General features: G+C 42.7%; 1 protein-coding gene across 1 annotated transcript in view; it reads left to right on the top strand.

The window, feature by feature from the left end:
• Positions 1-12,843, top strand: part of LOC136639387 (cholesterol transporter ABCA5-like) — a 45,833-nt gene extending 32,990 nt beyond the window's left edge. The window contains exons 27-38 of the mRNA XM_066613533.1: positions 237-328; positions 3,183-3,300; positions 3,699-3,813; positions 3,924-4,015; positions 5,725-5,891; positions 7,018-7,093; positions 7,184-7,278; positions 8,153-8,272; positions 8,400-8,549; positions 8,641-8,720; positions 9,759-9,814; positions 11,500-12,843. Coding sequence (XP_066469630.1) covers positions 237-328; positions 3,183-3,300; positions 3,699-3,813; positions 3,924-4,015; positions 5,725-5,891; positions 7,018-7,093; positions 7,184-7,278; positions 8,153-8,272; positions 8,400-8,549; positions 8,641-8,720; positions 9,759-9,814; positions 11,500-11,607 — 1,269 coding nt within the window. The 3' untranslated portion in view covers positions 11,608-12,843. The remainder of the gene's footprint in view (positions 1-236; positions 329-3,182; positions 3,301-3,698; positions 3,814-3,923; positions 4,016-5,724; positions 5,892-7,017; positions 7,094-7,183; positions 7,279-8,152; positions 8,273-8,399; positions 8,550-8,640; positions 8,721-9,758; positions 9,815-11,499) is intronic.
• The last annotated feature ends 247 nt before the right edge of the window (positions 12,844-13,090 follow it).

The raw sequence follows: 13,090 nt of genomic DNA, 5'->3' as shown, positions 1-13,090 counted from the left end.
TTACAGATGCTGCATCCTTACTATTAAAGGTGTGTACTAATGGTGCTGTCTGGCAAGGCCATAGGATCACATCAATGTGCCATAGTGACATAGATTGTAAGTGCAGCAGTGCAGTAATTGGCTTGTCCCACTCTAAGTGTCTGTTTTCAGATTTCAGTCAACTTGCACTCAATCGACAATTAGCAAAGTAATTAGCAAGTTTTTGTTAATATACATTCCTCCTCTCTTCACTTTAGCCTTATGTGCAGTGTGTAGTTTGGCTGTTCCTTCTGCGCTGTCTTGAAGCAAAATATGGAGGCAAATCAATACGAGAGAATCAGTTTTTCAGGTCTGTATGTGTGTGTTTTCAATCTCTGTTGTAGCTACAGCACCAAGGAAGACTTTGTTGTTTGTTTTATTTTACATTTATTCCATCTTTCTAGAATTGTTTCCAGGGTAGCATCAGCCAGCAGTACGCTGCAGGGAGGCATGTGCTCCAGTACGGGTGGGCTGACTTAAATCTTCTGGGAGTTACTATTTTGTTTCTTACCACAACCTTGGGAGTTACCAATCTGAAATAGCAACTTGATGAGGCAGTGTCAAAAATGGCTTGTGCAATAAGTTAGCTGTTTTTTTTTGGGGGGGGGGAGTTGTTTTTACACATGCACGCACGCACGCACGTACACGCATCCACACACTTATTTATAAATAATATTAGGCCATCATTCAGTTCCTGAAGGGATCACCAGGTGGCTTACAATCACATAAAACACTTAAAGCCAGTTAAGAAACATAATGAAACCATCAACTAGTGCAATGGAGGCAACAGCTGAAAAGCACAAAAACCAAACAGACAGAAATTTATGCAGAATTCAGGAGTGCTTTCTGCTCAGTATCCCAGCTGCACTTCAAAGCCTGGCTTGGAATTTGAATCTGGGCTCCCGCTGGGGAGAACACAAGTGTTCAAACCACTGAGGGTCCGAATGATCAGAATTGTCTTTAGATCCAGTGCTCCCAGGTGTCCTTCTGCCTATCCCACCCTTGAAGTTTGTCTTTACCAAATATATTTTTGTCCTTGGAGAAAATACTGAGTTTACTACTTGTTGAACTTAAAACTTTGGGCCCAAACACATAAGCAGCCTAAGGGCCCAATCCTGTGGTCCGCACTGCGCCTCTGCGGCGTGGACCACAGTCACAAACGTGCCGTAAGGCACATTTGCGGGGCTTACCACTGGGCTCCAACCGGAGGTGGCTCAGCTCCGGCTGGCGCTGAGCCACCGCCCGATGGGCGCCCACGTTCCACAGCTCGGTAGTACCTGCCAGCGTCGGGCTGCGGAACGGCAAACGGGGCGGGGACAGGCGTGTTTGCGGGGCTTACCACTGGGCTCCCACCGGAGGTGGTTCAGCTCCGGCTGGCGCTGAGCCACTGCCTGATGGGCGCCCACGTTCCACAGCTTGGTAGTACCTGCCACCTCCGGGGTGCGGAATGGGGGGAGTCCAGCGTGACGCAGGGAGGGAGTGGGGAGGCCGGCATGACGCGGGGAGGGGGGCGTGCTAGAGGTGTGCCTGGGGTGGGCAGGAGGAGGAACCGCGGAGCTCTGCTCCACAGGATCCTTGGCGCTCGTGGAGGCTGTGTGCCTTACATGAGCACCTTTACTTTAGCGGCGCCCTTTGGGCAGGGGCTCCCCAGGCAGCTCAGGATTGGGCTGCCCATTAGGATTGGGTAGTAAGTCATCGCCTTAGAGCAGAGGTGTCCAAAGTTTTTGGCAGGAGGGCCACATCAGCTCTCTGGCACTGTGTCGGGGGCCAGGGGGAAAAATTAGTTTACATTTAAAATTTGAATAAATTTACGTTAGTTTACATAAATGAATATATTAAAGATGGACTTATGAATGAATAAAGGTCTTGCAATAGCTCAAGGCCTATAAAAGGCCTTGCACAAAGCAAGGCTGGCCTTTCCTTTGCTGACATGGCTGCATCACAGACATGAAACAGCAAGCAGTGGAGGAAGTCCTCATCCCACAGCTCACGCGAGAGGTCAAACAGTCACCCTCACACTGAGAGCAGTTGCGTTGGGCCAGTGCGGGCTCCAACAAATCTCCGGAGGGCCAGAGGCTCATTGGAGACTGGGGGCTCCCTGAGGGCCGCATTGAGAAGCCTCAAGGGCCGCATGTGGCCCCAGGGCTGGGCACCCCTGCCTTAGAGTGACAATATTTTTGAGGATAGCAGTAGAGCAACATGCAGTGTAAAAGATGCATTCCAAGATCCTTTGCAATGCCATGATTGTGCTGTTTGTAACCCAATAATTATGTCTTTGCATTGTTTGTGAAAGTTAAGTGGTATCCTGGAATGCAGGATACCAGAAAATTGTCTGAGCCAGCTGTAGACTTGGCTTGGTGGTAGGTCTCCTTGCATCGATTTGTTTCTATTCCACTCATTATCTGGAGTAGCATAGAAGCTAAGAGGCTCTGCTCCTTTCTGGAGAGCCCTGGCTTGGGGTCCCAGCAGGTGGAGGGGAGTACTGCTGTTCTGTTTATTACTCTCAGTTTGTCTCGTGACCCAGCCAGAAGTTTCAACTTTTACTCTTTGAAAACCCAGGTGCTTTCAGGCCTTTCAGAATGTTGGCCATGCTAATTTTGTGTCTCAGGTTAGTGTGAAAGGGCTTAGTGGTGGTGCAGTCCTTATTAAGAAAGCAGAACACATTTCCAACCATTTCTGCCACAGTGCTGCATTTGAGGCATGGCTGGCACCTTTTGTACCACTGTTCTGGCACCAGCTAAATGCACTTCTGTTTTGGCAGGCTTTTGCTCAGTTGCTGGAATTATTCCTTGCCACTATGGAATTGCAGCCTTGCTTGTGACTCTCTTTTTCCTGTTCATTTAATACTGGTTAATTTATCACTGCTCTTCTAATTATTTTTAATTAGAAATGAAAACAATAAAACCACTCTTCTGATTATTTTTAATTAGAAGAGTGGTTTTATTGTTTTCATTTGTTTGTAGTGTGTGAAACCATCCTGAATCTCACCAGAAGGGCAGGATGCACATTTTTAAAATAAATAATGCTTCATGTGAGTAAGGCTTTCATGGGCACAGCTTCCCAACACATCAGGTCTGGTCTGTCAGATAAGCAAAGCAGTGACTCTCGTTTGTATGTGTTCAGAATCTCCTAAATAGAGAGTGACCATATTTCTGTGTTTTCAGAGCTCCTGTAAAATTCAAACCGTGGAGATTCCCTGATGTGCCACACAATGAGGATGAAGATGTTCAGGCTGAGCAACTGAGGGTTAAAGAGATGTCAACCTGTCAGAGCTACGAGGAGGTAAGGGCTCGAGCCCAGGATGGAGGCAGAATTGGCAGCAGCGGTGCTGGTGATATCCCTCTATCTGGGCCAGATATGCTGGCATGAGGCAACGCGGACTTGTACCGGCTATTTAATAGGCACAGATCTGATTTGCCCCATTGTGGCATCTGGAGCTTATCCTAGGGTAAGGGGACAAATATACCCTTATCTCGAGGAGCCTGCCAGTTTCCCTCATAGGATGCAGCTGAGTCTGTGCTGGCGCCGCTGTATCAGCGTAGGAGAATTTGGACAGATTTGGGCTGCCCATTGCAGACTGGGGCTCCACAAAAAAGATGAGATTTTAAAAGGGAATATTTTCACATGTCAATATTCAGCGAATTCAGTATTGAGCTTCATCTCATCTTTTCTTTTAATAGAAACCAGCTGTTTTGGTCAACAGTTTGTATAAAGAATATGATGTAAAAAGAGATTTTCTTGGAAGAAAAATAAAGAAAGTGGCAACTAATAATGTTTCTTTTTGCGTTAAAAAAGGTTAGTATTGAAATTAACTTGTCAATACTCTTTTAGAAAATAAAATGGATCACTTTGTTAAGCAAAATTACATATTTTGCATATTTGGTGTTTTGCTTGTTCTTTTTTAGGGGAAATACTGGGACTGCTAGGCCCAAATGGAGCTGGCAAAAGCACACTGATTAATATACTGGTGGGAGAAGTTGAACCAACCTCAGGGCAGGTATTTGATTGCTCCCTAACTCTGTAACCTCTCTTTTCCCTCTCCCCTAAGTGTTATGCGCTAACCTTTACAAGAGTTCTCATCCAGGACAGGCAGAGCAGCAGTCCTTTCTTGGTTGATGGCATTGATGCCATATTCTTTCAAGGGTCAAAATATCATTTGGACTTACTAGACAAGCATCTAATATAGGCACCCACTCCAAACTCCCTCTCACTCTCTCTCCAAGCTGCTTCCCAAACACTTCTCAACACATGCCCCCACCCCACACACTCCAAAGTAACTGGAAAGTTGCATGTTGTGCTCCTATTGCACTAATGGGAGCAGGAAGGAGAGGCAGGGAGCTCAACATCATGGTGATGTCAGGCCTAGAAGACCTGGTGAGGCATCAGTTGCCAGTGCTTGGCTTGAGAGGAGGCTGGGCTGGTGGTACCAGTCCATAAAGAGAGCCCAGGGGAGGCAGGAGGAAGTGGGTGAAAAGAAAAGGGAAGATGCTGAGAGGGCACTGAGTGGAAGAGAAAGAGACAAAGTGAAAGTCAAGAGGAGGAAAGGGAGGAGAGAGGAACCAAGGCAAGCTGCACATTGGAGGGGGTAAGGAAGGAGAAGGGGTGGAGGGAAAAGCAGGCTGTCTGTGGTGCAAACTCTCTGGCTTAAGGCTTTGGGAGGAAAGCCCCTTGAGAGTGGAAAGCTGCCCAGGATGGGGAAGGTCTGACCAAGAGATAAGTGACCCAAATGCCACTACCATCCAGGGAAAGGAAAAGGATTGTTCCGGTTGGGGTTCCTCCACAGGCTATAGTCCTATGGGAGGGAGCAGTGGGATTCTGCAGCCACCACCAAGGCAAACAGCAGAGCGTATAGTCATCCTCCTCTCCCAATTGGATGGACCTAACAGTTGGGGATCCTGCTCGGCTCCTGTAGCTGCAAGTGGACTCTCTGTTGTCCATTCCAAGTCATAAAGGCCATTAAGAGTTCTGAAAAGATGTGAATTTATCTTAACAAAAGCCTTGTTGCTTCTGATCACCTGCATCAGAAACCAAATATTTATAGACCACATGTCTGCTCCAAAGGAAAATGAGTTATTGAATGAATGAATGAACCTTTATTAGGCACAGATAGAGAAATCATAAAAGCAAATATAATTAGTCCTTATCCCGTTTATCAAAAACGGGGTTAAGATACTAAATTACTAATTACTAAATTACTAATAAAACATTTACAGTTCAACATAAAATATCAACATTTTTGACAAATTACATTAAGAAGGCTTAGAAATCGCCAAAAGTAAAAATTTAGAAACTCCCTCTAGCACATCTGGTGAGCAGTCATTTAGGATACACTTCAGTTTTGCCTCATCCAAAAGCCCATTCATTTTGCCGAGAAGTGGAGTCATGTAAGTGTGACGGGATCTAGTGTGCCGAGGACAATAAAAAAGAATGTGTATGATTGATTCAACATTGTCATGGTTATTGGCATGAAAGGTGACAAAATCAGGAAGAGGCATTAGGATGTTGTTACTGCCCATACTAAATTGAAGAGATATCTCAGTTCTCATCATGTCCAGGTATAAAAAAGAGAAATTGTATATTAAAAGCAAGTTGAGAACTCTTTTGCTAATGTTTCTTGTTGGGCTTTTCTTACAAGCCACAGTAACATGTTTTCCTAAAAATTCACTTCAGACACTATCTATTTAATAAGGACTGGTGTATCCACAGGTGCAGATGGAAGGCTATTTTTCAGGCGAGAATAATTCCATTAGAGTTTTGGGATACTGTCCACAGACGAACCCACTTTGGCCAGATATTACACTGCAGGAGCATTTTGAAATTTATGGTGCCATCAAAGGAATGAGCAACAGTGTCATAAAAGAAGTCATAACATGGTAAATATATCATTTCAAGCATTGACCTTTTTGTTATCTAATGGATATTTTATCTCTGATTTACAGCTCTTGCTTTACTTTGTTGGTCTTAGAAATAATTAAGGACTCAGACTTGTAAAATACTGTATATCACATAGTGAAACTTCATATTCATATATAACCTAATTTCTTCAGAAACAATATGAATAATACCATTAAAGAGTGTGCATTCAATTTGGTAGAATTATATATACATTCTTTAATTATATTACTCACCCGGAGTAATTATCCGGAGCCGGAGCCCCTGAGGCAGTTCATGGCTGAACATAGTCATGTTCGGGCAACTCCTGCGATGCCGCTGGAACCAACCGTATTGGCTTCTGCCTTTCCACTGGACCATTTCAGCGAAGTGGAGAGGGGGGATTTGCTGCATGGGTAACAGTCTATCTTCCATATCTACTTTACCCAGGCTTCATGCACTGGAGAGGACACTGTTCCAGAACCCTATTCAGAGCGCGATACCATAGTCTTTCGAGACTGAAGGATGCCAACAAGATTACTCATAACATTTTGAATCAAAGAGCTTAGTAAAAGCACAGTATCAATGAGGTTTAGTACCTCATCGCTGAAGATGATTGCTAGAGATGTGGTTTATGAGAATGGACAGTGGGGTTGCATTCTGTGCTAGGGATGAGGTGGACCAGCAAGTAGGATGCTATTGGTGGGTTCCACTCCATGTTGTGACACATTTCAAAATACCACCTACCTTGTCATGTTCTTCAAAATTAAAATTGTTAGACACCCAGTAAGGAAAAAGATAGCCAGGAACCATAAGACAAGTAGAAACTGCTACATGCCTTAAGGGATTTAAGTTCACGGAGGAAAAAAGAGATTGCCTTACAGGTCCTAATTACTTCCTTTTCTCTCCTTCCTCCTTGCTGCATAGTCCTTGCCATGTAATATTTCATATCTCCTGTACAGATAAATCACATTAATCTCATACATTGTTTTAAAAAAAAACACAATGAGCATATGCTGAAGTGTTAAAGTTCTCATTTACTAATTTCTTAAATGCTCATACATTTAAAATTGGAGCAATAGCACCTTATAAGATCACAAAAAACACTGTGCCTTTTGGTTTCTACAGCATTTCCAGTGCTCTTGATTTTAAGGAACATTTACAGAAAAGAGCAAAGAAACTTGAAGTAGGAGTCAGACAAAAGGTATGGTATTGTTAAAAGACTTGGAAGTCCCAATTCATACTATACACCATGTCCAGCCATGAAATTCATTTTTCCTTTTTTTCTCATCAGTTATGTTTTGCCTTAAGCATGCTCGGTAACCCTCCTGTTACCCTACTAGACGAACCATCTACCGGTATGGACCCTAAAGCAAAACAGCACGTGTGGTGAGTAGCACCAAATGGCCAGGGATGTAGCGACACATTTCAAAGTAAAAGAACTTGCCATAAGCAGCTTCCCATAGCTATGTTTCCGCAATTGTCTGTATTCTATCCCCCACCATTTTCTACCATGCACCTGCACTGATGGAGTGCAATTGTGGTTGGTGGTGGTGATCAGATGGCCAGTTAGAGGTAAGTAAAAATACCTTCTATTTATCTCTCTGTAGGCCATCTAGTTGCCAATGGGTCCCCTCAGACCCGCGTCAGCTATTTTGCTTGCGTAAGTGCAAGGAGAGGAAGGGGGTGTTTGGGGCTGGAAAAATGGGTATAGGATCCTGACACATGTTGTCACTGAGACACACCCCCTCGCCTTTCTACAGACCCCCAGTTCCCCTTTCTGCAAATCTCATCATGTTCATACACCTTCAATTCAGTGAACCCCAGAACCAGTTTTGCTCAAGGATTCTCAAACAGGATCTTAAATTGCTGACTATGCCTAAAATATATCCGTTTTGCAGATTCTGTGCTGCCCTCCGCTCTTTAAGGTTGTACTTCGCTGCTACTACTGCCTACCATGCCATGGTAGGGAACTTGTCTAGTTTTTCACATCACTCTATAAAGAGATTTTCCAGAGGACTGAGAAACAACCAGTCATGGTTAGGGTACTGGACCTACATGTCATCTTGTAGAAAAGGTGCAAAACTGCTAGAGAAAGGAGAAATAAAAGGTTGGGGGGGATGAGTTCTTTCTTGTATCTACAGTTTTCTGGACTGTCCAGCAAGTAGTCCTATGCCTGCATAGCCTGCACACAGAACAACTTGAAGACCAAGAGTTTGCAGGTTTTTCCCTTCTTCCTTTCATTGTTCGTTACATTTTGTAGGAAAGCAATACGAGCAGCCTTTAAAAGTAAAGAGAGAGCAGCTATTCTGACGACTCATTACATGGAAGAAGCAGAGGCCGTGTGTGATCGGGTGGCAATCTTGGTGTCTGGGAAGTTAAGGTACCTCCTCAGCACACGGGGGGGCCATCTTGGGTAGAGGCGCTCAGTTCTGAGTTACTGTACCACATTCTGACATTAAATGTTGCCTACCTGCCTGTCTTTTCTGCCCCCCTCAAACACCTGATAGGTGTATCGGCACCGTTCAGCATCTCAAGAGCAAATTTGGCAGAGGGTATTTCTTAGAAATGAAATTAAAAGAAGTGCCAGATATGCAGCAGAAGGAGCGTCTTCAGAGGAAGATTTTGCACATTTTTCCAAATGCAAGCTGTCAGGAAAGGTAAAGGGCAATAGTTGAAGCTTGTCTGGGCACTAAAAGAAAATGTTTTCTGCTTTAGTTTTCGCTCATATCTGTTTTATTTGTGTTTCAGCTTTGCCTCTATTTTGGCTTATAAAATTCCAAAAGAAGATGTTCCTTCACTCGCACTGTCTTTTTCTAAACTTGAAGAAGGTGAGGCAATAATTTACTATCAGTACCATCCTAAAACACATTTACTCTGTAGCCTCTGAAGGGTTTATTCCCAAGTCGGTGCACATAGGATTGCAGGCTTGTGAGCAGAAGATAGCAGAACTTCTTTCCATGTGCTTTTGTTACCCAAATTGCCTGATAATCAGATTTGGTCTGCTTGACTTTCCCTCCTTTTCCCTTCCTCTTGTACTCCCATGGCATTATCTCTCTTTCTCTGTGTATGTGTCTTCATCTAAACTTCTAGTTATCCAAACCCTCCCATGCTTGTTATCGCCCATGTCATTCTTTTTAAATTTTACTCTAACTCCACCTAAGCAGGCATGCAGCTTTTTGGATTCCCTCTCATTGGGCATATGAAAGTCTGCTGAACTTTACAGCCTGTGAAGAAAGAATGGTATATTGGGAAGCTCACTTTCTTTTCTCAAAACCCTAAACCATGTTTGACTACCTCCGAATTGTTCAAGGCCTCTTACATAGTGTTTTGCAAACATTTTTGACTGCAACCCTAAGTAGTTTTTTTTCCCCCCTCTTAGTTCAGCAACCCATGGATTTGGTCCTTGTTAATTGATGATTATGGTGCTCTGTAGTGCTTGGCGATGATGTCGTCATCATTACTGCACTCTGAAGGGCTAAGAGAAGCTGTGCAGGGCTTTGATTCCAGCCGTGTAGCTTGTGGGGAGTGTTGTTTCCCATGACTCTCAGGAACATCTACACAACCCTCATTTGGGTCATGACCCCAGGTTTGGGAACACTGCTCCAGAGGTTCCTAATATGCATGGGAGGTGCAACACAGATAGGGGCATTCACTATCCTTCAGTGTTAAGGACAATAGTATGCACACACCCCTGATCTGGCTATGAATGCAAGAAGCCAGAAGTTCCAGGAGCTCCATGGGCACATCGTTGTGCCTGTGAAGTTAATTTACAAGTACGTATTCATATAATGCATGTGTGGGTATAAAGTCATTCTGATGCTAATTGCCATAGAGAGTTAAACAGTTCTTTCTAATGTTATTCACAGTAAAACATGCCTATGATATTGAAGAATACAGCTTCTCTCAAGCAACACTTGAACAGGTAATTTAAATGAACGTTTCCAGAAAATACTCCTGTAAAGGAGGCGGGTCGGTCTGCCCCATAAAGAGACTACCTACTCTGTCCGCTTAGGTTAGGAGTGCACACCAGCACTCTCCCCTGTGCACATCAGCCCAGTGTCCTCCACTCCTTGGAGAGCTGCAACATGTTGCAGAATATGCCTTAACACCCCTCCCTGCAAAGGGAATACAACCTCAGTGGTGACTTAAAATATTAGCTTGCCACTATTCTCTTACTAACCAGTCAGAAACCTTCTCAAGAGAGCCAGAAAGGCTCCATTGGGCTCCAGTCAGCAGCTAAGAGGGTTAGATGTGAACTACATGATTCACATCATGTACTGCCTTGTGAACTTTTTGTTGAAAAGCGGTATATAAATACTGTTGTTGTTGTTGTTGTACATGATCTACCCCACACCCCTTCTTTTTCCTCAGCACTTCCCTAAGCTGGTAGAATTACCTGAATGTTCAGAACTGGACTTAGCTGAGCAGTCTTTTCCCAATTTCAGATAAGCCCACAGCTTAAAAAGAATTGTATTGAAAAAGAAGAAAGGCTGAGAATCAAGGACTCCATTTCCCAAATCACATAATATAAGAAAGACTAAACCGAAAATATACTCACTTCAGCATCTTGGTCTAAATATGGAGGGAAGACCAGGAGAAGCACCAATAGTATGCCCCCTTTCTGACTAAAACCAGGCAAAAACTGAGCTGTTAACTTATACCCTTATACTGAAAGGCCGTTACTTATACCTAAATCATCCAATCAAAAGTTCACATTTTGTGCTGATTCATGCAAGCTAACAAAAACACATTCGTCACATAGCCCATGCCAGGTATCCAATCCACTATCTGATTAATTATCCAAAATCCCCAAATTTTCATCTTTACAGCTTAACCCAGAGATGAACCAAGATATCTATCCCTAGCTGCATTTTTTCCTCTTCCTTTTCTCTAAAGCTAAGAGAACAAAGAGAGTATCCAACCTCATCAGAGGTGTCTCTAAAAGGACTTTTTATAGCCCACAAAATAGAGGAGGAATTCTAGGCCTGAACTATAAAATGGATGGGCAGATCAACTACCCACAAGGAATTTCAAATCATTGCACCAAATGAGTCTTGGGCAGCCCAATCCTATCTAGGTTTTCCCATGCCAGTGCAGTGATGCCAGTGTGACTTCTGCTGCATCTTGCAGGGGAATTTTGCAGGCTAGAGGTAATTGACCCTGGAGGATAGCCAGCAGGCTATATAGCTGGCACAAGTTCGCGTTGATCTGGGTGGGCAGATTAGGCCTGGGAAAGAGGATAGGATATGGTGTTGTATTTATATTTGATTCAGCTGCTGTTTCAGTAAAGGGAAAGTAGGAGCAGGAAGTGGAGATTGCGAGCTAACTAGGTTCATTTCCTCAGTCAGCCTACCTGCTCCCAAGGCCCCCCTCTGACAGCCATACAAATTCATAATTTGGCTACATTCCCGGTTTTCATTGAGCTTTTTGTCACTATGTTATGTCTTAGCTGGTGCTGTATATTTTTCTCTATTTGTAACTGAGCATTTCCAGAATGCCAGTAGCCCTGTCCTAACTTGGGCCACCATTTTGCCCAAGATCGGGCAGTATTCATGTGGATTGTAACAGTTGTAATTAATATATTCATGTGTTTCTTATTCATTTTAGGTGTTTGTGGAACTTGCCAAAGAACAAGAGGAAGAAGACAGCAATTTTGGAGCCCTAAACAGCACACTTCGGTGGGAACGAGCCCAGGGTGATCATGTTGTTTTCTGAGCAATTAATTCCACACAGTAGATTTTAACTGATTGGCTCTCTGAGGGGTTTTTAAGGTTGTTTTTCTTACATTGAACTGTTTTCTTCTTTAGGTAGCATGCACTGAGCACTATGAATATGAAGCATGTAGATAATACCGATCCCCAGTCTAAAAAATGCAGAGCGGAGCCTATTCACCTTCTTTGCCTTACATGCATTAATATCATAAACATCTCAAAGTGATTTTATTTTTCAGTACTCTTGCTACTGATCTATGATTTGTTCTTTTATGCAGAAAGGTGTGTCCCAGTGCATTGGTCCCTTTCTGTTTTGTTCTGAGGTGATGGTGGAAAGAAGGCAATACAGAGTTTAACTCTTTGGGAACAAGTTGTGCTTTGCTGATCTAGAAACTCATATTCTGAACTTCAGTAGCCGTACAACAGGTGGCATTTCCAATATTAGTGGAAAACCAGAAATGTTATTTTTTAAAAATGTTAAAATTAACTCCCTTTAAATGTGCTGCATTTTATGATGCTTGATGGTGTATTTTAACAATTTTCTTCTGCAGAAGATTTTGGAAGAGCAATTTGTGATATCAGTTTGCAACATGCAGTATAATTGCTTTATTATAGACCTTTCTCAAAACAACATTTTCCTAATGGCAATTTTTGCGACTTGACCAGTTCCCTGTAAGCTGTGTCACAACTGAGCTCTGCACAAATGTTTTAGTAAGTTAAACATAAAGCGCAATTCCTTAACTACCTGTCTTCTAGCAGCCATTGCTTAGGTTATTCAATGCTCAGGTTCAACATAATCACTAATAAGCCACCAGATTGAATTTTGCATATTCTGTCTGGATGTTTCTTTGTTGAAGTTTTCTTTTGAAATGATAATTATGATGAGAGTGTATATTAAATTCAGTTTATTTTATTTTAATGAAACCAAGTAATGTCATTATTCAGCAAACACCTCCAGTCTGGACTCAGGAAAATTAGCTATCAAAGTTATGGTAGATTTTATTGTGTTAAAACAACAACGACAAATAACCATGATAAAACAGTGTTTTAAGAAGGTGTAGTCCAATAAGAAACTTATAAAGAGATTTCTTAATTTTCAGTGGTAAATGTGAAACTTCTTAATGGATTTGCATAGATCACAGACTTTTCTGCAATTTGCAAGACTGATGGTATTGAGATATATTGTTGAAAGAGTACAAATATATAATTGTTAGCACTCTGTTACAGTAAATATATATGGAAAGGCATTTGGGTTGCCTGTGCATTTTTTAGATTGAATGGAACTAATAAATTGAAGCCCATTCATACTGAATTCTCATAATTCCGGATGGATTCAAGATGGCTTCTGGCTAACAGCTCTTTTGTTGGAGTGCTCCTAAAACAACTTATGTGTGCCAGTTTTTGGTCCACTTTCTCAGCATATCTAATTTTCTTTTATTGACAAGGATCCCTCTTGTGGCTCTGCTATTTTTTACTTGATTTTATAA

The sequence above is a fragment of the Tiliqua scincoides genome, chromosome 2, assembly GCF_035046505.1.
Source record: "Tiliqua scincoides isolate rTilSci1 chromosome 2, rTilSci1.hap2, whole genome shotgun sequence".
Lineage (NCBI taxonomy): Eukaryota > Metazoa > Chordata > Lepidosauria > Squamata > Scincidae > Tiliqua > Tiliqua scincoides.
The sequence above is the reverse complement of the archived record's forward strand: the minus strand, read 5'-3'. Positions and strand labels throughout refer to the sequence as shown.